Source organism: Colossoma macropomum, unplaced genomic scaffold (assembly GCF_904425465.1).
Source record: "Colossoma macropomum unplaced genomic scaffold, Colossoma_macropomum, whole genome shotgun sequence".
NCBI classification, from domain to species: Eukaryota; Metazoa; Chordata; class Actinopteri; order Characiformes; family Serrasalmidae; genus Colossoma; species Colossoma macropomum.
The window spans coordinates 31,662,165-31,683,088 of record NW_023494791.1 but is presented as its reverse complement, the minus strand read 5'-3'; the positions used below and the strand labels follow the sequence as shown (position 1 = coordinate 31,683,088).

At 40.1% G+C, this 20,924-nt stretch overlaps 2 protein-coding genes across 3 annotated transcripts; one reads left to right on the top strand and one right to left on the bottom strand.

Annotated features, from left to right (window-relative positions):
* Positions 1-2,781: 2,781 nt before the first annotated feature.
* Positions 2,782-9,292, bottom strand: ing2 (inhibitor of growth family, member 2). Its single transcript, XM_036574863.1, has 2 exons — positions 8,232-9,292; positions 2,782-5,037 (listed from the first exon to the last, which is right to left on the bottom strand). The coding sequence occupies exons 1-2, from the start codon at positions 8,368-8,370 to the stop codon at positions 4,334-4,336; spliced, it is 843 nt and encodes a 280-aa protein (XP_036430756.1). The 5' UTR covers positions 8,371-9,292; the 3' UTR covers positions 2,782-4,333.
* Positions 9,293-15,288: 5,996 nt separating this feature from the next.
* sod3b (superoxide dismutase 3, extracellular b) lies at positions 15,289-20,020 on the top strand. 2 transcript variants are annotated; one of them, XM_036574861.1, is made up of 2 exons: positions 15,289-15,419; positions 19,093-20,007. In XM_036574861.1, the coding sequence occupies exon 2, from the start codon at positions 19,105-19,107 to the stop codon at positions 19,696-19,698; it is 594 nt and encodes a 197-aa protein (XP_036430754.1). In that variant the 5' UTR covers positions 15,289-15,419; positions 19,093-19,104; the 3' UTR covers positions 19,699-20,007. The 2 variants fall into 2 exon arrangements, with proteins under 2 accessions (XP_036430754.1, XP_036430755.1); XM_036574862.1 differs by having other exon boundaries at positions 15,298-15,397; positions 19,093-20,020.
* The last annotated feature ends 904 nt before the right edge of the window (positions 20,021-20,924 follow it).

Here is a 20,924-nt window from a genome sequence, read left to right as displayed (position 1 = left end):
ATATTGAGACTCAGACAGGGTTTGCAAAATTTGGTCCAGATATGACCTTTAGAGGGTGCCTTAGCTGTCAAAAACCTCAAAAATCATTAAAGATGCTATTACAGTGTTATTATAAAGTCTACAGATAAACACAGGGTGCCATTTGATTCAGTTCACTGACCCGAATAACTTTGTAATTACATGTTATGTCAAATATTTCACTCCTTGTGTAGTATTTTGAGTTATTCCTTCAAAAATTACAGCTTATTATACTAAGGTCAAAAGGTCAATCTGAACATAACTCAGTGAACAGCTTTGATCAAGTTCCCTGATCAATTATCATAACATGTGGAGACCTTTTGACCAATTCTAAACCACTTTCAGTGAGCTCCTCTGTGCCAAAAGGACCCCTTTTGAGTGCACTGGGTCTTATGGCCTGATTATCAAAGCTTAAACATGGAGAAACAAAACCCCTTGCAAACACAACTATGACAGATATTTTACCATTACTCATGTATTTTTGACATCTATGTTGATAATCCTTTGCATGTTCTACAAACCTTTGTAGATCAGTCCATAGAAATGTAAAGATATGTTGAAAATAAAATGGTTCATGACAAATGAAGGCCTGTTGATAAACTCAGACTTCTTTTCAGCCTCTCTGCCTTGAAGGCCCAAACTGCATGAGGCCTGATTAGGCCTATTTGGCTCAAAGTGCATGAGAGCTTCTTGTGCTTATGTGTGCTTGAACCCGCTCATTGCCGCTTGTGGCTATATTTTAATTTGTTTTTGTAAAAACATGTGCTCTTTCCCCTGGCTTTTTTCTTTCTTTCTTTTTTTGTTTAAACTTTGTTGTTTAAAATTGTTACCACATCTTTTGTTTATGCAGTTTGTTATCTGACTTAACTATATTTGCTCTGCTTTATACTGCTTTTGTACAAATGTAATTATCTAATAAATCATTTTTAAAAAAAAGTTGAGCCGAGCTGAACTTTATGCAGATTAATCCGGCCAACGCGATGCGTCTGTCCAATCAGAAGATAGCTGGTGTTTGCGCGATAAGTGTTCACAACAATGTATGAAACTTTTGTTCCGTATTCAAACGTACCGGTGGAGCATAGAGGAAAACCTCCAACAATTTTAAACCTAGATTTATATATTTGTAATATATAACATCCTAAGTTTGTTTTTTGATTATTAGAAAATCAGCACATTTATTAATTAAAATTTGACTTAGCAGGACGTGATTTAATTGGATGACGCAGGGAACGTCTTTGTTAACGCCCACATGCGGCCAACTGAAGGAGGAGAGTGCGTTCACGTCCGCCGACAAGCCGGAACAGTGTAAATGCAGCGTTAATACAGGGTGCCTACATGCTAGACAATGCAAGGACGGAGCGGTAGACGTATATGCATGCAGCTTTTGTGTCTCAATTCAGGGACTGCGTCCTTCGGAGGCTGCATCTGAAGGCCGATTGCGTCACAGCGGCGCGACTAGGCTGTCCCATTTCGAAGGCTCCTAAGGTTCATATGCGGCCGAGAAATATGTCCTTTTCCATGGCAACGAAGGATCCAACGGGTGCATCCTTCGCAAGCCAACATATCCCGAGGTTCATTGCCTGCCGGCGAGGATTCGAGAACATGGCAGCATCAACAAAGAAGCGAACGGCGGCTGAAGAGTACACTTTTAAATATAAGTTAAATATATACATACATACATACATACATACATCATCTAAACCGCTTATCCTTCTGGGTCGCGGTGGGGTGCTGGAGCCTATCCCAGCTGTCATTGGGCAGAAGGCAGGATACACCCTGGACAGGTCGCCAGTCCATCGCGTGGCAGATAAGTTAAGTATATATAAATGTAAGTATTGGGTTTAAACTGAGGCGAATGGCTAACGATACAAATGTAAAAAAAAAAAAAATCTCATCAGTACACGACGGTAAAGCATCTCCAGCTCTAATAATGAAAAAAATAAACAATTAAAATCAACGTTTCTGGCTCTGTCTTTAAAGAACTTTAAAATAACTTGACAAGAGCGGTGTTTCGTGGCGCAACGGTAAGGACGGGAACAGCGGGCTGTGACGCAAACAGAAAATCCGCCGTAGGGCAGACCGTCTTATTTCGGTTCAGCCTTCGCAGACCGCGTCCTCCGAAGGATCCAGCCCCTGAATTGGGACACACTGCTTGTCCGTATAGAAGGCGTGTACACGGTTAGTTGGGAAAATTGAACTTTTGACGGAGCGTTCCACCGCTGCGGTCTGCGGACCGTTTTTCTGTTATGGCCCCATTGACAACACTAAAATAACTAGTTTACCATCGTCCGTTTACCGCAAACATGTGAACAAAGCTTAAGCAACTTCATTCAAACATTCAGGGGGAGCTCAAAAGCTAGGAAATGTTGAAGGTCCAGCATAATGTTCTCCCTTTCACACAAAATATCAAAAAAGTTTAAATTCACAAGGTTCTTTTTCCAGTAAAATAGTTCAACACTGCATACATTTAAAGTGCTTTGTTATCTTCTGAACACTAGTAGCTTATACTGAGCATTAATGTACATGGATTGGTTGTGGATAACCTGTTTATGGCACCTATGGAACCAAGGAGTGGATGTGGAATGGGCTTAATATAGAAGATACGCTGCATTAAAAATACATACATCAACTTATTCTGCACTATGAACTACTTCATCATGTAATAAGTGACATCTTATTCACAAATAAGTCTAACAAACGTTAAGTAGAGACATAGGCACAGGTTTATTTAAATATGTGAAACTTTATAAAAAAAAAAAAAAAAACACATTACACCAGATACAATAAACCAAACAATCATTCTCTCACTGGAAGACATTCGGGAAAATTACGTTTCCTTATTCGTGTTAACATGTGAAATGCAATTAATTGGAAAAATAATGTAGATATAATCATGAAACACTGTATTTTGATTTGATTTTCTTTTCTATGTCCAATGACTTCTTATGTCTAAACTTCTCTCGCAACACAACATACAGTAAAATGAAAAAATAAAGTTTGAAAAATATTTTTTTCAATATCTTACAAACATTGATGGCAGTATTCTGAACACAAGTCTTTTGAAGGTGCATGAGCCATCAGCATCATTCACCTTGAAGTTTGGGTTTATTTTTCTTTATTTCTTTCTTTCTTTAGCAAGAGCAGCACCTGGGTGAATCACATTTGGGCTAAGGGAATCAGGAGAAACTTCGAAGCAGTAATTTAGCTAAAAGCTCGTCCACCATCCTGCACAAAGCCCAGTCTTCTAAAGCCTGGAAAAACAAACCCATATCTCACAAGCTTTCACTTTGTTTTTGCTCCACAGATTCACTCTGGCTTTACACAAATTGACATGTCCAGGCTCTGCTCACAAAGTGCATTCATAACAACTGTTGCTAGGTTGGACTTCATGGAACGCTGGTAAATGTAAATTTAGAGTGCATTATTAATTTCAAAAGTGTGATAGATCACACTGTAAAGAACAATCAGATGCAGTTTTAACTAACCAGCATGGTGGCAAAGTCATTGTCGTGTTCAGTCTGCCTAGTTTCACTTAACTACAACAATGTAGTGCGGCTCAGCAGTGTAGCACTTCCAACTTGAAAAACTCAATGTTACGTATGGAATCTAAAATCCAACCTAAATTTATTAGACTTTCAGATTTATCCAACCTTCTATAAAACCTGTCGAATCTCACAAGAAAGAATGTGGGCAGAGCTCTGACAGATCAACTGGGAGCCCTTTAAGCAGCCACATTTATATATTGTTCAGTACCTTTGGCTAAAGGGACAGTTGACAATAAATAAGTGCAAATACAAGGCAAGGAAGTCTAAATGAAAATCACAACAAAGTCCTAAGTTCTTGATATTGACAAAAGCTGTGCCTGTATGCACAAATGGCTCCCTGCTAGCGTAATGTGAGACTGAATCCATCAAGTGAAAGCCTGCAAGGTTTGTAATAAGGGGCTGCACAATATATTGTTAGTTAAAAATCACCACCATACTGGCCTTTATGATACTGATATAGTATCCAAAAGAGACCTGTGTGTTCTGTGAGCATCCTAACCAAATCCCAGAACATCCTGTGGATATTAATGAATCAAGATGCTCTTACAACCCAACAAGCACAAATAATTTTGGTCAGATTACTGTATTTCGTGTCACATCAAGGTGTCACCAATTGCTTGCGCGGTTTATTAAGGTTTTACTGACTGATTCCCTAACGTGTTTTAATATATTGCAATGCACACTGTAATCGCAGCCTATGTCTGTACCAGGCTAATTCTTATAGGCATAATATTTCAACGGGTACAATCCTACTCTGCTGCTCTGAGGCACTACCTGGACCTCCGGTCCTTCTTGGGCCGCTCTGTGCTTTTGTCCATAGTCTTTTCACTGTCACCCCTGCACTTGGGACAGTACCACTTGCCCTTGGGTTTGTAGGTGAGTCCAACGCAGGAGAAGTGGAACCACTCAATGGGGCACTGCTCATTGTCACAGCCGATCATTTCTCCGTAGGACACCTGCTCGCAGAGGCAGTAGGTGGGCTCATTGGGGTCGATGGTAAACTCCACTGGCGATGCCTCACGCTCCTGCTTTGCTTTGGACCGCTTCTTCTTCTTGGCTGATTTAGACTTCTTCTCACGAGGCTGCTGTGCTGGTTCATCACATAAGTCCTCTAACGCCCCATTGGCTCCGAGGCAAGAATCACGGCTCTCGCTGTTCCTATGTCGCCGTGGCCGACGGGATGACGACCGCTCAGGCACAACATTAGCAGAGCTAGTTCCTGTCTCGTGACGAACCTTTTCAGCTGATCGCTCGGTGTCTCCTGGCTCTAAGAAGCAGGGCGAGTGGGCTTCCATCTGTCGCGAGCGGTTCTCCACCAACTCCATCATCTGAGTGACCACATGGATCTTCTCATCACCCAGCTCCTGGCTGCTGATGAGCGCACGCTGGAGCTGCATCTGCAGACGCTTCCTCTGAGCTCCATCTGACTCCTTCTTATACTTCTCATAAACATCATCCACTTCCTGTAGGATTTCTGGGTGAGAAAAAAAGAGAAGCAAGGAAAGATTCAACTTTATTATGCCAATGTAGTCAAATTACTACCGTACCCTTGGTAACAATTCATTCAATGGTCCAAATAATGCTAATGTTTTCTTTATACATTCATTTATTCAAATAAGTTTATATTAAATTCACCTTCACTTCTCTCTAATTCTAAGAGTAGCACTGACTCCAGCCCAAGCATACCAGCTTTAATACTCAGTTTGTTAATAAAAGAGCATGAAGAAAAAAAAAGAATGAGAGAGCGCTCAACATTACCTAATGCAAATACGGCTGCAGCAAACAACTAATTTGACAATCCCATAATCTATCGATTATTGAAATGAATAATTGATTTTTTCAGATTTTGAACTACCTCTTGAAACTGCGAGTGTTTGCAAACATTCGCGGAGAACTCAAGGCAAACAGAAAACTGTTTGCTCTCTTATGTTCGCACAATTTGAACGCACTGGTAGCCTCGAGTAAGACAACAATGCAATATTTGTAATGTGAACAGGGTCATTAATAGTTACTCTTTTCTCTTTTCCAACTCCATTAACAATACCAGAGAACATGCATTTTGAAATAAAAGATGTTACAGCTCATAACATGAAATAGGATGGCTTTTAACATTAACAAACTAGCAAGCACAGCTATTTTACAGAGATGAATATTCTTCATCCAGTGAGCCGACGTGTTTCCTCTTCAGATGCTCCAACATGGCGGATGTCCTCCCATGCCAGCTAAGTTCGGCTTTACAAATAGTACGACTGACAACCTTTTTTCAGAGTCAAACATGAAGAGCTCCCACACTTTTGAGGATTTTGTTCTTGAGGCTGCCATCACGCCTTTGGTAACTCTCCAGTATGCGGTAATGTCAAAACATTCTCACTTAGCGCAAAAAAAACGTATGATGACGTAATTAATTATTAAATTAGTTGCCAACTAATTTGGTCATTGATTTTTTTTGTTGCACCCCTAAATGCAAAGTTCACATTTTGGCCACTGAAAAAGAACAGTTAAATTTTCACATATTCATGAATATCCATCATTAATATCGAAACCACTTTTTTTCACCCTGCTGCACGAGATCCAATGCCCTTCAGAAATTAAACTAACTGCATCAAATCAGACTTTGTTGGAGTTTGCAAACTGTAACCACCACAACTGATGTTTTGATGAAGTTAATGTTGTGATGAACTGATCAAGTTTTTCATATTTACTTTTTTTCAAAGCAACACCTGGCTGGTTTTTGGTACTGATGCAGGATTACTAACTTTAAATACGACACATTTGATTAAGCATTTCTATAATTCAGACCAAAAATTAGGAGTTAGCCCGTGAAAATGTTTATCTGACTACAGCTGAAAGAAGTCCCCAGTACACAAGAGTCACTGCAGCAAACCCATCACAGTAGTACTGACCAGTGTTATTACTGTGATATTTCCACGAATGCATGTATAGACACTGGAATCGGATATTGGCCCCATGTCGTGCTTATCTACTCGTGCTCATAAAAATTCACCAACATCAACATTCCAATACCAGCTGATACGGTATGACATAAGTCGAGTGTATGCTGCCACGCTAATCAATAAACGGAGTGAAGGAGAGTCTGCTCACATATAAAAGTGTTAACTGACTCCTTGACTGCCCAACACGAAGCCATTGGTCACTTTATACACTCCCCCTTGGTAAATTGCCACCTGACCTACTCTGTGTGATTTTAGTCCGATTTAAACACACAATCACAATGGCTTCCCCAAAATGGGTGCCATGTAGGTCAGCTAAATGGAGGTGAAAAAAGTAGAGACTTGCTACCAAAGTCTATATATCAACTTTACTCTGTTCCACTAAATAGAATTATAAGGCTTAATTGTTAATTTCATTTTTTTTTTGTAAAACAGGCTGTAGAGAGACAGTATTGTACTACCATGCATATCACTGCCTAGTTTTAGTTTTAGTGCAATGTTAGCAGCACTGCTCAGTCTCTCAGCATGCCTGCTCAGTACTTGGTACACAGCGCTATTTTGAATGAAACCAATTCAACTTAACTTTCTCTGTTTGTAAAAACAACATGATGATTAGTCTTATTTTGCTAATCTAGCCAAACTACTAAAATAAATACAATACTGAATTTTAGCAATACTGTCCCGCATTACTGTAGCACCAGGTCAGAGTAATGAAATGCGTTCACTTGTAGACAACCAGGGATTACAGAGCAATGCTATAAAATGCATTTTAAAATAACACTCAGAGTAAAACAGACCAGTGTAAATCAAACTTGTTTATTTGTATATTGTTTTATATTTTTGGCCCTCTTCCCACCACATACATTGCACTTTTGCTCCCCTCTCAGGAGACCGCTTGCCCACAGGAGGTGCCCTGCATGCCTCCACTACTCAAATAGTACAGGCTGTTAACCTAGGTGACCAGTAAAGCTTAAGTTCTACAGACCTAAAAAAAACAAAAACAAAAAAAATCAATATCGTCGTTGTGTGACACTAACACCGGTGCACACGACATAATCACCCAGCACCACATCACAGAACCTAAAAGTAACAGAGGCATTTTTAGATACTACAGATTGTAAGAACTGCGCAGTACAGTGTGCAATAACTATGACCAAGTCTCCGTCCGCAGACCCACAGGAAACTATTCTTGGTCACAATCGCCAGAATGTAACTGCCGCACAATTTAAGGTGGAACAGAAAATTCGAATAAAAAGCCAACTTCAGCTACGTCCCAAAGGAGGAGCTCTGCATGCCTCTACTACTCAAATAACACAGCCTGTTAGGTTACCAATAAAGTAAAGCACTTTTAGCTTTCAGTAATTTTCGGTTTTAAATCTGTCGAGGCTTGATAGGACTAACAAGAACTCAATAAAAGCCACAGAAGAGAAGAAGGTAGACTCAGAGCCAAAATGGCTGACTGTGAGAAGGCAGAATGAGGGCTGCAATACACTGATCAAGGGAGAAAACGGAAAATGCTGTAAAAGCTCAAACAGGTCGGCCGGAAACGGGAGAGGAACATGAAAATGAACTTAAAATTATAATGGGGTTGAATGGACTGAGAGAAAAAAGGTGCCAGAGCAAAGCAGGGTGTAGTAACTTGCGTTAAGCAAGTAAAGGGCAGCGTGGGTAGAATATATACAGATATTTCAGGCAGGCACACAAAATGATATCATACCTTGATATTTGGTGTCGATTTCTCTCAGCAACGATACGTTTCTTTGAATGTCCAGGGGAAGCGACTCCACACACTCCAAATAATCCTCCACGTAGCTGACGAGCTGTGCCTTTTCCACGTTTGCAAAATGCCCTAACATCGTGATTACAATGCATGCAAAACGCAGCTAGGCTATGATTAAGTGTAGAAAAAGTACGAAGTTGCTTTGATGCATATGGTCTGATTTTTAAAGCGAGTAAATTCAGCCTCCGGCTGCCATGAACTACCTTAAAACAAAATTGATCTAGATGCGCATGCGCATGACCAGCCATTCAAAGTAAAAGCAGTGAATGGCGCGCCAGCCTTGTTTTTACCCCACCCGTTTTCAGCATTGTCCCGCCTTCCGAGCGCTCTGATTGGATAGTGGCTCATATTCTGCGTTGAGATTGGCTAGGAGCAATCGAAGTCGTGCACTGCAATTGGCTAATATCTCGAATGCTATGCTGGGATTGGCTGCTCATAATAGTCAGGGCAATGCTCTGTCTATCGGGCTACCAGCGCCGGCTCACTTCCTTTACTCCAACTTCCTGAACTTAGTTTTCTGAAAATAGCTAAAGGGGAAAGGGGCTCCAATATACTGGACTGCGTTTTCGACAAAAGCCAATTTATTGAAACTACAGAAGCTTAGACCTGTTACTCAATATTAGTTAAGACAAACCTTCTGCAGAAACGAGAAGAGAAAGAGATAAAAAGTAGGCGAGTTATTACATCTGTTTCCTGCGAGATTTCACTCTATCCAGATTGTTAAAGAACACTTCTTAAAATGTGCACACCCTGAGACTGAGCCCCGTTCTGGTGGGGTGTTTCACTCCCTACCTGCATGTCTCTAGCTGTGACCAAGGCACCCGGCTGCGCTCTGCTCAGTCCGCTTTGTGTGGACGTCTCGGCAGTTTATCCGCACCGCCGGCTAGCCTTCTGCGTTTTGCGCAGAGCATTTCTGCTCAGTGTCCGGGGACTTTCCCCTAAGCTTTCATGGAGAATCGACGTTCTCAGTTAGTAGCTTAGACCACAAGTTTTCAGGCATGCGCAGTCCTGAAAGTGGCAGACTTAGAATATATATAGCAAAAGCTGAGCACATGTATGCATGATGGTTAGTGGTTTAGTAATGGTTTTAACGTTATATGATTTGTTTAAGAGACAACTTTAATGTCTCAGTATCACATTTTGCTATCAAGGATATTAGTTTTTGCGCCTTAGCTTTTGATTCATCTACACAAATATGTTATGCAAATACAAGAGAATTGCGTCACTGAAAGAGGCGGATTTACTGCTCGTAATAGGCTGCATATTAGCCATTAGTCTGACTCGTTCTTCTGAGCGGAGGAACCAAACCAGATGGTTATAGATGATGTGAGGATGGACTTGATGATCACTATGTAGAACTGGATCATCAGGATTCAATTGCTTCAGCAGTCTCAAGAAGAAATAAAGTTTCTGCTTTATTTTGTTTTGTTCCACCAAAGCGGTTAGATAGACCTTAAAAATTATCATTAGAATTTGGTTGTTTAAATGGTTTTAATTGTTGTGTCCCTTTTTTATGACTTGCATGGATTTTGTTTGTACTGAGATATGAGTTGGCCTATTCAAAATGAAATGCTGAAGTGACTGCAACAAGCTTAGCTTGGACAAGGCTGTCTTAAAGCACTGCATGATGAAGAACAAATGTCAAGAGTGAAGCGCAGTCCAAAATACTAGGGGTGCATTAATGCATTGTGGCTACTTTATTAAAATGACAAAAAAATTGTGTTGAAGTTATTCATATAATCACATTCAGCTCAACAGTAAATTATCAGGTTGGTTTGGAAAACCCAACTTTCTGTTCTTCGTAATCTTCTCATTAAATTGGCTTGAAAAAGCCAACTTACTGTTCTTCGTAATCTTCTTCTTATTATTATTAAGTTGGCTTGAAAAGCTAATTTACTGTTCTTTGTAATCTTCTCCTTGTTATTATTCTATGTTCAAAAAATAAAAATGTTTCTCATCCCACAGTTTTTGAGCTAGAACCATGAAACAGGATCATAGGACATATACCCAATTAGGTTACTTGGGCTTTTCTAAGGGATCTGACATACAGTCTTCATAAAACGATTGTTCAAAGACAATATTTTTTTCTCATAGGAAATGAATGGCAGAATGTTTGGGACATTATACAACAGTTAGTTCCAGCCAGGCAAGCTGGTTGGTTGAGAAGCATTGTAACTGTGCTGTTATTTCGCCGTAACATCACGGATTTTTTACAAACACTGTATCACTCAGCTGAAACGCTGTTGCTAAGCATCGACTTTGACAGCTGTAAGAGACGCTCAAGCTGTTTGGACGTTTTTACTTCTTACTTTGCACAGAAACAGAAAATGGATACTTTTAAGATTACATTTGACCTACACCCGATTTAGTCAGACTCTGAAGGTGAGACCACACTAAATTTCGAAACTTTCAGTTGGTCTGTGTAAGGAGCTGGAGAACGAACTGCTGGCTGTGCAGCGAGTGAGCGGAGCACATTACTCTGACGTAGCAACAAGCTGCTTGTTAAGGAACTATAATTTGGAGGAAGGAATTGCTAACAGTAAAACATATTAAATGCCACGTTCATGGCCCAATTTATTTATTCCTTACTTCATATATTTAACTGTTGTATAAAAGCAATAGAACACTTGAGGTTGTGTGTTATCGCTATAACACACAACCTTGAGTGTTCTATTGCTTAATTCAAGTCTAACTGCTGCAAGTGATGTCACAATGCACTTCTCTTACACAGACACTCATACACACAAAACTCACATGATTACAGCCTAATGCACAGCAATATCAGCACAAATAATGGATTTAAGGAGGCAGTGGATTTAAGGTGGAAGTACATTTAAAGTGGCAGTGAATTTAATGTGGTAGTTGATTTAAGGTGGCAGTGAATTTAAGGAGAACTAAATTTAAAGTGGCACTGGATTAAAGGTGGCAGTGAATTTAAGGTGTAAGTTAATTTAAGGTCGCAGTGCATTTATCATGGCAGTAGATTTAAAGTATCAGTAAATGCAAGGTGGCAGTGAATTTAAGGTGGCAGTGAATTTAAGGTGGCAGTGGAATGAAGGAAGCACTGGATTTGAGGGACCAGTGTTTTTAAGTTAGCAGTGCATATAAGGTAGCAACAAGTTTAAGGCACCAGGAGATTTAAGGTGGCAGTGTATTTAAGGTTTCAGTAAATTTAAGGTGGCAGTGGAATTAAGGTGGTGCTGGATTTAGGGGAGCAGTGGTTTTAAGCTGGCAGTGTATTTAGGGTTACCAACAAATGCAGTGGAATGAAGGATGCACTGGATTTAAGGGACCAGTGGACTTGAGGTAGAAATTAATTTATGGTAGCCTTGGATTTAAGATGGCAGTGGATTTAATGTGGCAGCAGACTTAGGTGTCAGTAAATTTAAGGTTGTTGTAAATTTAATGTAGCAGTGAATTTAACGTGGCAGTGTATTTAAGGTAGCAGGAGATTAAAGGTGGCAGTGGATTTAAGGTATCAGTAAATTTAAGGTGGCAGTGAATTTAAAGTGGCATTGGATTTAGGTGTCAGTAAGTTTATGGTGGCAGTGAATTCAAGGTAGCAGTGAATTTCAGGTGGCAGTGTATTTAAGGTAGCAGGAGATTAAAGGTGGTAGTGGATTTAAGGTATCAGTAAATTTAAGGTGGCAGTGAATTTTAAGGGGGCATTGGATTTAAGGAGACATTGTATTTACGGTAGCAGTGGTTTTGACGTAGCAATGTATTTAAGGTAGCAAGAAAATTGAACGTAGCAGGAGATTTAAGGAGGCAGTGGATTTAATGTATCAGTATATTTAAGGCAACAGTAGATTTAAGATATTAGTAAATTTAAGGTGGCAGTGCAATTATGGAGGCATTGAATTTAAGGGAGCAGTGGTTTTAAGGTAGCAGTGGATTTAAGGTAGCAACAAATTTAAGGAAGCAGAAGATTTAAGACGGCAATGGATTTGAGGTATCAGTAAATTTAAATTGGCAGTGGATTTAACGTGGCAGTAAATTTAAGGTAGTGGTATTAAGGAGGCATTGGATTTAAGGGAGCAGTGGATTTAAGGCAGCAATTAATTTAAGATCGACTTAGATTTAAGGTGGCAGTGGATTTAATGTGTCAGTATACAGGGTGATTCAAAAAGATTAATCTAATTTCAAAATGATTCATTTCACTTGTAAATCATTACATAACAATGCTGTAAATTGCAAATGGTTTAAGTGAGCATAAAGTTTATTATGTAATTTTACAAGTACTCAAAATGACCTCCTGGATTTAAGGTGGCAGTGAATTTAAGGAAGCAGTATATTTAAGATCCCAGTATATTTAACAGGATAGCAAACACCTAGCAACACTTTACAAAACATCTTGGATACCATAGCAACCACCACACAACATCTAACCATTTAGCAACCATCAACGGTCTTCCAATATTTTAACGTTTTAGTGTAATTAGTTGTCTTTTTAAAGCAAGCTTAACGTTTGTTCACAAACTTTCACTTTCTAGTTATTATTATTATTACGACTATGGTCACCGAGGCAAAGCTAAAGTTAGCTAATTCTTCGTCAGCTCGTGAAAATTGTGTAGCAGTTAGCAGGTATCTGTAGTGTTACACGCACCAGAATAGAGGCAATGGCAACAGAAAGGTGGAACGAAAAATTTAAATAAGAACCTGGAGAATAGCAAGTCAGCTTCAGCCTTGTTTATTAATGCATGTTGTCTTGATATCAGTATCAATGTGGCTCTGTAATGTGGACATTTTGCTATGACATATATTTATTACTAAAAATAGCAATAAAGTGATGTACCTCACAGTGTTGCACTCTGCGAAATTTAAGCCAGCATTAATGAGGCTGCATCCCGAAACATGCATCTATGCATTATATACTGTGACGTCTGGCAACAAAGGAGACCCGGGAAACCTTCTCGTACTAAGCCCCCCATCTTTGGAATAATCTTCCAGTCAGTGTTTCGGAACTCAGACAGAGCCTCAGTCTTTAAGTCTAGGCTGAAAACCTATTTGTTTAGTCAAGCCTTTGGTAATTATTTTTCCTGTTAGATAAAAGGTGCAGATCTGGGGATTCATGGACATGGTAAAGTTTGATTTGACCAACCACCACACACCTCTACATGACAGCAGACACACAAACCCCTCACTCAACCCCACAGTCCAGTACAGAATGACACAAATGTGTATGCACTAATAATGTCCATAACACCGACTATTTACAAATTAAAGTCTCTCTTACCATGCTCACCCAGGAGGCTTGCATGCCCATAGCCAAATAAACCAATAGCAGAACATTTCACAGCCCCCTGTTCAAAGGTCCAAACCATCTTGTGAACCTATAAAGAGTCTGGCCAAAGGCCAAGCAAAGTCCCTGCAGTGCGCAGGGGCACACTGTTCCACCCTCTTGCAGGGTCTCCTCAGCAGGGGTTGCACACACATACCATGGAGTGCGCGCTCTCGACCACATGCACCGCCAGTCCTCACTCAGGGCCGCATTCCCTTTCCCCGAAGAGCCGGAGCAGAGAGACTGAACGCTGCATCCTCCACCTCTGCACAGTGCCACTCCTTGCCGTGGCTGTGACAACTTGAAGGTCAGCCGGTGCGGCAAGCTGCATGTGCCGGGCCAGCTCCACTGGTAGCAACGTGCCTCGTGCTGCCTTCCTGAATGGCAGAAATGCCTGCCGAACCATCGCACTCAGCTCCGCCTTCAGCTAGAAGAACATCAAAGGCTTGCCATGGCTAACACTACCAGGCTGCCACACTGCTCTGCCACCATCCAGGTGTCCTCACCAGCCCTTGTCCACGGCTCTCTTGCTGCTGCCACACAGCTCCAGATGACGGCAGACACACAAACCCCACCGTTCAGCACAGAAAAACACATAATAGTGTGATCAGGATGCTGTTTTAAAGCCATTTTGTAAAATTACATATGCAACCAAATGGCTGCCCTCCAGGGACAATTTTAAGTTTACACAGGTTTTGAACATCAGCATATTCAGCATTTAGAACTCACCAAAACGGGCGCAAATCATTTTGAGATAAAATTACCAGGCTGACTGTCTCATTTTGTTTAACTGTAGTGGTCAGAGGGGTGGCCAAGCCTCTGCCCTTGGCTCCACCCCTGAAACCAGCCAGAAGACTGCTGTGCAGCAATGTCTGGCATGCTATATGATTGGCATGAGCAGCCCAAAACTGTGGATGAACTTTCATCGATGAATTAATCTACTTTAGTAGTAGCTAGTATAACTACAAAAAAGCTATGCTTTTGTCAGCCACATCACAGAGCAGCCCCTACAGTGGAGCACTGCACTTTCCTCTTTGTTCATTCTTTATACCATAAGTTAAGAACAAATAATCGTGAAACTTCAATTTGAAAATACATGTCTTCCCACATGCATTTCTGAACTGCATTTAAGTTTAAAAATTGAAAAGAAAGTATAAACAAATTTGCCTTGTCGTTAGATCTTTGTTAAATATACTCTAAACAGGAGAATGCAGGAAACAATCTCTGTTCGTTTAAAAATGCTTATCCAAATGTGCTTGCAGTATTAAACACCTGAATTAAAAAAGTAATAAATCATTCTTTAATTAAAAATTAATAATTAATTCTTTCAAAATATATTATTTATGATAGCATACATTACTCCAGAGTTCTACAATGGACCTTTTATCTTGAAGAGTAAGACCGGGCTTAGAGCAGGGATCAACAGTATTTCTGTTTCTGCGTTTGAATTACACTATTTCACCATTTCACCACTATCAGGCCTCATTTTACTGTTTAGATTTTTGTATATAAATACATTTAGCTGTATTTCTGCACATCTCACTAAGTCATATTCAGTAGACACATTTGTAGGAAGAAATAGCATAACAGATCAGAGCTAATCTCTCAGTTTGCCTCAGTAACACTAATGCAAACATGCACAGAGAAAAAAAATGAAATCTGATCATGAACAGCCACCACCCACGCTGCTGCCAGGCCTGCATTTTTGGGTTTAGAGGCCTTGTTTACGCCCCTTTGTTATGAAACTCTGAAGGGAGAGTGTGTAGTTCTATAACTACAGGCAGATAGTCAAACTGACCGTTAGAATCAAGTACTGGACCAGGTAGGACCACTAACCCATTCAGGTAAACTTGAAATTTGTATTTTTGAAAAGTACATGACCTTAACGCAGCTGTAAAATATGAGGGATAGAACGCCATATTCCATGTAGTCCTGTAAGATAATGTATTAACTGTTTCTGAGACACTGTTATTGCTTACAGCAAATGAGAAATGAGATGTTTAGTGCTTTCCAATACCCTCATTTGTTTTATTTGCAAGACCACAACATTTCGTTTTCACTTTCACTTTTTTTCTGTTTTTCTGCCTATGTTTACGGTTTGTTCCGTCTCGTCTCTGTTTACTGTTAAATAGACCTATAAATTTAAATTTAGAGCTAGAAATTTCTGGGTAATTTTGTTTTTGTTCTACTGTAATTTTAAATGATTTAGGTGATAATGTATCATTTTTTATGTTTATGTAAGCCATATTTGCCTGAAACTCAACTGCTCGTCTGCTATGGCAGTTGAGAAAGCACGTTGGCGATACAAGACCGCTTGGACCATAGATTTACATACTTAGATGCCGCGTTGCCTGCTGTTCTTTATGTGAGGCGATACGTCTGCACGTCCTCCATGTTGGAGCGGTCAAGATCCGCTTATGAACAAATTCACTTGTATTGAGAGATGATGAGTCTCAGGATTAAATCGGACACAGATTTCACCAGATTTGTTTTGTTATAATCCTCAGACATAATTTAATCTAGGTTGCATGGACTGTTCTCGGTAGCTTTTATTTCTTTAATAACTGATCGTGCTAATTAGCTGTCCGGACCAGCAGGAAAGTATTCAGTCTGCACCTGACGTGAGTTTAGCGCAAGCTCCAGTAAAAACACAACCAGCAAATCCATCAGTGTGTGAATCACTTCTCATCTTAATACACGGAAGGACGAAGCTGAAGTTGGCTTCCTATTCTGCAGGGGTTCAGTCCCGAAGTGGCATCTGGCAGCAGGAAGTGGCAACTCCGCCGTCCGGAAATGGCACGTACTGGCATGTGCCACTTAGCGAATGGCACCTGACACCGATAACTGGTAACGAGTGGCACATGCCGCTCGTGCCACTCGGTTAGTGGCACTCGCCAGTGGCACCTGCCACACAGAAACGGCTTGTGCCTCTCAAAACAGGCACATACCAACAGCTCCTGTGAGTAAAGCAAAGACTCTGGACAGCGGCTACTCTGCTCGGCTAACTAGCGGCACATCATAGCTCCACCATCGGCCATCAGAACCTGGGAAAAGTCATGGAGGAATGTTGACATAAAGACTCTGTGCAGATAATCTGTCATTTTGGGCTTTTGTTGTGGCACGGAGAGCTGAAGAAAGCAGCTTGTGTTACAGATGTACTCAAACTAATGACTGAATTCATTGTGGTGTTATTCATGCTAAATCTAAAGTATGTATAGACTATTTATCGGCGTATTTATTAAACAGGACAAGAGGAACGCAGGCTTGTGTTCTTGTTTTTATTTATTATTTTTTCAGGAGTGGCACTAGCCATTTACTGAGGGTAAAGGCACTGGCATGTGCCGCTCTGACGCGGCATCTAGGTGTGTATATCTATGGTTTGGACAGGCTTGGCTGTCGTTATTAGCGCCCCTTGTTGTAACGCCCAGAATGCAGGTCGCGCTTGCGTTGCGTTAAGAAATGTGTTGTGACATATTTTTTAACTCAACTACATGCGAAGCCCCCCGTCTCCGTAGCTTGAAACGTCTCCGTTCGCGTTCTTGCGTGAAGTATATTTCGGGAATTAGAGTGGATTGCGGTGATGAAAGTTTGGGAACAAAAGAAAAAAGTAAATGAAATGCTCAGGCGTTTTACTTTGGGGTGTTTTAACGTTTAACACTTTACTCAATTAATGGTATAACGTTACATAAATTGAACTGCTGTCCATTTCAAGTTGTGCTATAATCTCTGCAAACGTTAGCTTGTCATATAGGTAACAGCACGAAGGGCTTATTTCTTCACTTGGTTGAGTTTAATGCCATGCAGTTCATCCTTTTTTAGATAAACAAAATGTTGGTAATTTTCCACAGCATGAATAAGATGAAAATGTCTAAAAAATGCCGATTTATAATGTCTGTAATGCGATATACCCCCAAAAACTAAAAAGAGAGGACCCCACTTTGAATTTCAAAAGAAGAATACTTTATAAAGTTTAATAGGAATACATTTTTCAGGATTACAGAAAGGGAAACCTGATTAAAATAATGCAGAAAAATAATCTCAACAAGTTAATGTGCTCACACAAACTGATAGGATAGATTGGAGAGCAATATAAACAAGCCCTTATCTCAAGTCACCATGTCCTTTTCAAGGAACATACCATAAGCCTCACAGAGACAAATGCCAAAGAGCTATATTCCCAGGTGTAAGAAATATATTTTGAAGAAAAATATTCTACATTTATTCTATGGCTTTATAAATACTCTGACTGCTCAAACTTTGTTCGAACAATCAGCAGCCACGCACTCCTCTAAGCAGCTGCCTAGCACTCTTAAAAATAAAATAACTGATGCCCACAAAACAGTCTAAGTATACAATAGGATAATGATCCTAAACACACCTCAAAATCCATAACGGACCTCAAAAGGCGTAAGCTGAAGGTTTTGCCATGGCCCTCACAGTCTCGTGATCTAAATATCATCAAAAATCAATGGACAGACCTCAAAAGACAGCCCAGAAATCTTACAGAAGCCTTTTGTAAGAAGGGTGAAGAATGGGTGAAAATAGGTGAACAAGAATGGAAAGACCTTTAGCTGGCTACAAAAAGCATTTACAAGCTGTGATACTTGTCAAAGGGGATGTTACTAAGTGCTGACCATGCAGAGTACTCAAAATTTGTTTAAAACTGTACAAGATGGAAATAAATAGTGATCTTGCTTAAATTATTAAAGAAATGTGTCATCATTAACTTTATGCCTTTTAGAAATCAGGTCATCTTTTATTACTTAGCTATTGACAGGTTGTGTGTGTTCTGTTGTTTAGGTACAACAATGTACCTTATGTAGAGCAAGAGACACCACAGACAATGCACACACTTCATTCCAGAACTCTGTTTCTTTTATTATGCCTCACCCCATCAACAGTGAACAATACAAATGTTTCTACCTGTGTAAATGTTGCAGTGAGTCATGTTTCTCTGTGTAATTTGCTAGTCCCTCTTTACACTGTTCATCAATGGTCAGGACCCCCATGGGACCACAATAGAGCAGGTATTATTTGTGTGGTTGATCATTCTCAGCACTACAGTGACACTGACTGTGGTACGTCAGTGGGTCTTTTTCACTCTGTTAGACACACCTACCTTGGTGGTCCTTCTGGTAGATATACAGTTTGAGATGCTAGTGTTCAGTTTCTGGTCACAAGACACTGTTGACTGGATGTTTTTGGCTGGTAGGTCTGGGCCAATAGATGATGCCATCGACCATCATAATGTTGAGCCAGCATCAATGTATTTTCATGATTGTTCTAAACTTCATAAGGGGTCTGATAAAATTGCCAATGAGAGTAGATACAAGGTAGGTGTACCTTGTGGCCAATGTGTCTACAGTGTCATTTTTAAAAATAATCAAATTGTGGTGAAATTTGCTATTTTATTGCATTAAATTGTTTCCTACTTAAACTGAATGGTTGTAAGGTCAGATGTATATGGTGAGCATTCTTAGATTTCCCATTTTCTTCAGCTTTTCCCTTTTTTTCCAGAAATAACAAGAAATGAAGTCCATGCAGCTTGCACTCCATCTGGTGGTCGTGCTTGGTTGCCAGTTTTGTAGACCTATGTCAAATGAAGCATTCCCATCGGAGTATAAAACATTCAGTGGGTCACTGTATGCCTCCTGCCGGATGCGTCCAAACACTCAGCTGTCTCCTGGCTCACCTAAAGTGTATGGGCAAGTTCTTTTTAAACAAACCGGCCCAGAGGGAAAGCTAAGAGTGAGTTTCAGGTTGCATGGCCTTCCTGCATCGATTCATCACGCAAGAGCAATTCACATTCACCAGTATGGTGACCTGAGCGAAGGATGCACCTCCACTGGTGGCCATTACAACCCTTCAGGAGTCAACCACCCACACCACCCAGGAGATTTTGGGAATTTTGTTTCTCGGAATGGGAAAATTCGTCAATCAGTGGATTCCGAGGCCACACTGTTTGGGGGGCTATCAGTGCTAGGGCGGGCTGTCATTATTCATGAGAAGGAGGACGATATGGGCCTAGGAGGAGACACGGGAAGTCTGTTGCATGGCAATGCAGGCAGACGATTGGCATGCTGTGTGATTGGAATGAGCACTGCACAATTCTGGAACAAGTAACATCAGTGAATTAATCTTTGAATTTATATTCGTTAGTAGTAGTAGCCAGTACAACTTTAACCAGCTAATTTATGCTGTATGTATGCTACATCAAAGGACAGCTACTACACTGCAGCACTGCCCTGTACTTTTTGTCCATTGCTGATGCCATAAATTAGAAACAAATAGTTGTAAAAACATACATTTCTATTTGCATGCTTTCTGAGCTGTAGAAGCATTAATATACTGACTTCCAATTTAGCACTCTGTACGGAGCCCCTAAGGGGCTGTGGTTAAAAAAAAAAAAGTTAATGACATTGCATTCCCTCGCAAATGTTTTGCATTCCCTCGCAAATGTTTTGCGTTCCCTTGCAAATAAAATGCATTCCCTTGCAAATGTTTTGCGTTTGTTTTGCGTATGTGTACTCTGAACTGGAGAATACTGGAAACAGTCTTTGTTCTAAAAGTGCTTATCCAAATGTGCCTGCAGTATATAATAAAAATTTCAAATAATAATTCTTTAAAAAAACAGCCTTAAAAGATTTTATTCAGAATACCATCCTAAGACACTAAATTTCCACAGAGATCATCACTGTGTTAAGAATGAGGTCCCAGTGTTGAGAGTGTGTATATAACTTGCTGGAGCAGTATAGAGATTCTAGTTTAATAGTAAGTGAATGTGGCCTTTGGCTTGATGTTATAAAAAGATAACTTTTAAATAAACAAAGTAATCAAACCCAACTCAAGACCAGCAGGGAAACAGGTATGGCTTCAGTATGGAACTGAGTGCAGCAGCATTTGGTATAATTTCTTTCATTTTGCTGTTATTAATATATTGATACACAGGACACAGATATACAGGGCACAATCAGTACACGAGCAGCATGTAGGCTAATTCTAAGACAGCCATATGACTTATATGCTGAGGACAACAGTAAAAGTCAGTCTTATCATATACATATGTCACAGTGTAATTGTTGAGCAAATGGGGCTTTTAATTTGAAAAGCAAGACTGGGCGGTTTTTGGTATAACAGTAGGGATGAGTGGTATTTCTGATACAAATATTTGATGTTTGAAATAATGAAATATAATATATACATAGATACATATATACACATATTTTTCTGTGTCACCACTTTTAGGCCTTGTTGGTCTATTTGTAGTTTGCATCTAAATAGTGATATGTAATCTCTCTACATGGGCCATATTTTCTAGGCAGAAAAGGCACAACAGAGAAGAGATCATG

Coding starts and splice junctions, on each gene's coding strand:
- ing2 (XM_036574863.1), bottom strand. CDS start 8,370: ATGTTAGGGCATTTTGCAAACGTGGAAAAGGCACAGCTCGTCAGCTAC. Junction 5,038..8,231: donor AATCGACACCAAATATCAAG/GTATGATATCAT, acceptor TTTCTCACCCAG/AAATCCTACAGGAAGTGGAT.
- sod3b (XM_036574862.1), top strand. CDS start 19,105: ATGAAGTCCATGCAGCTTGCACTCCATCTGGTGGTCGTGCTTGGTTGC.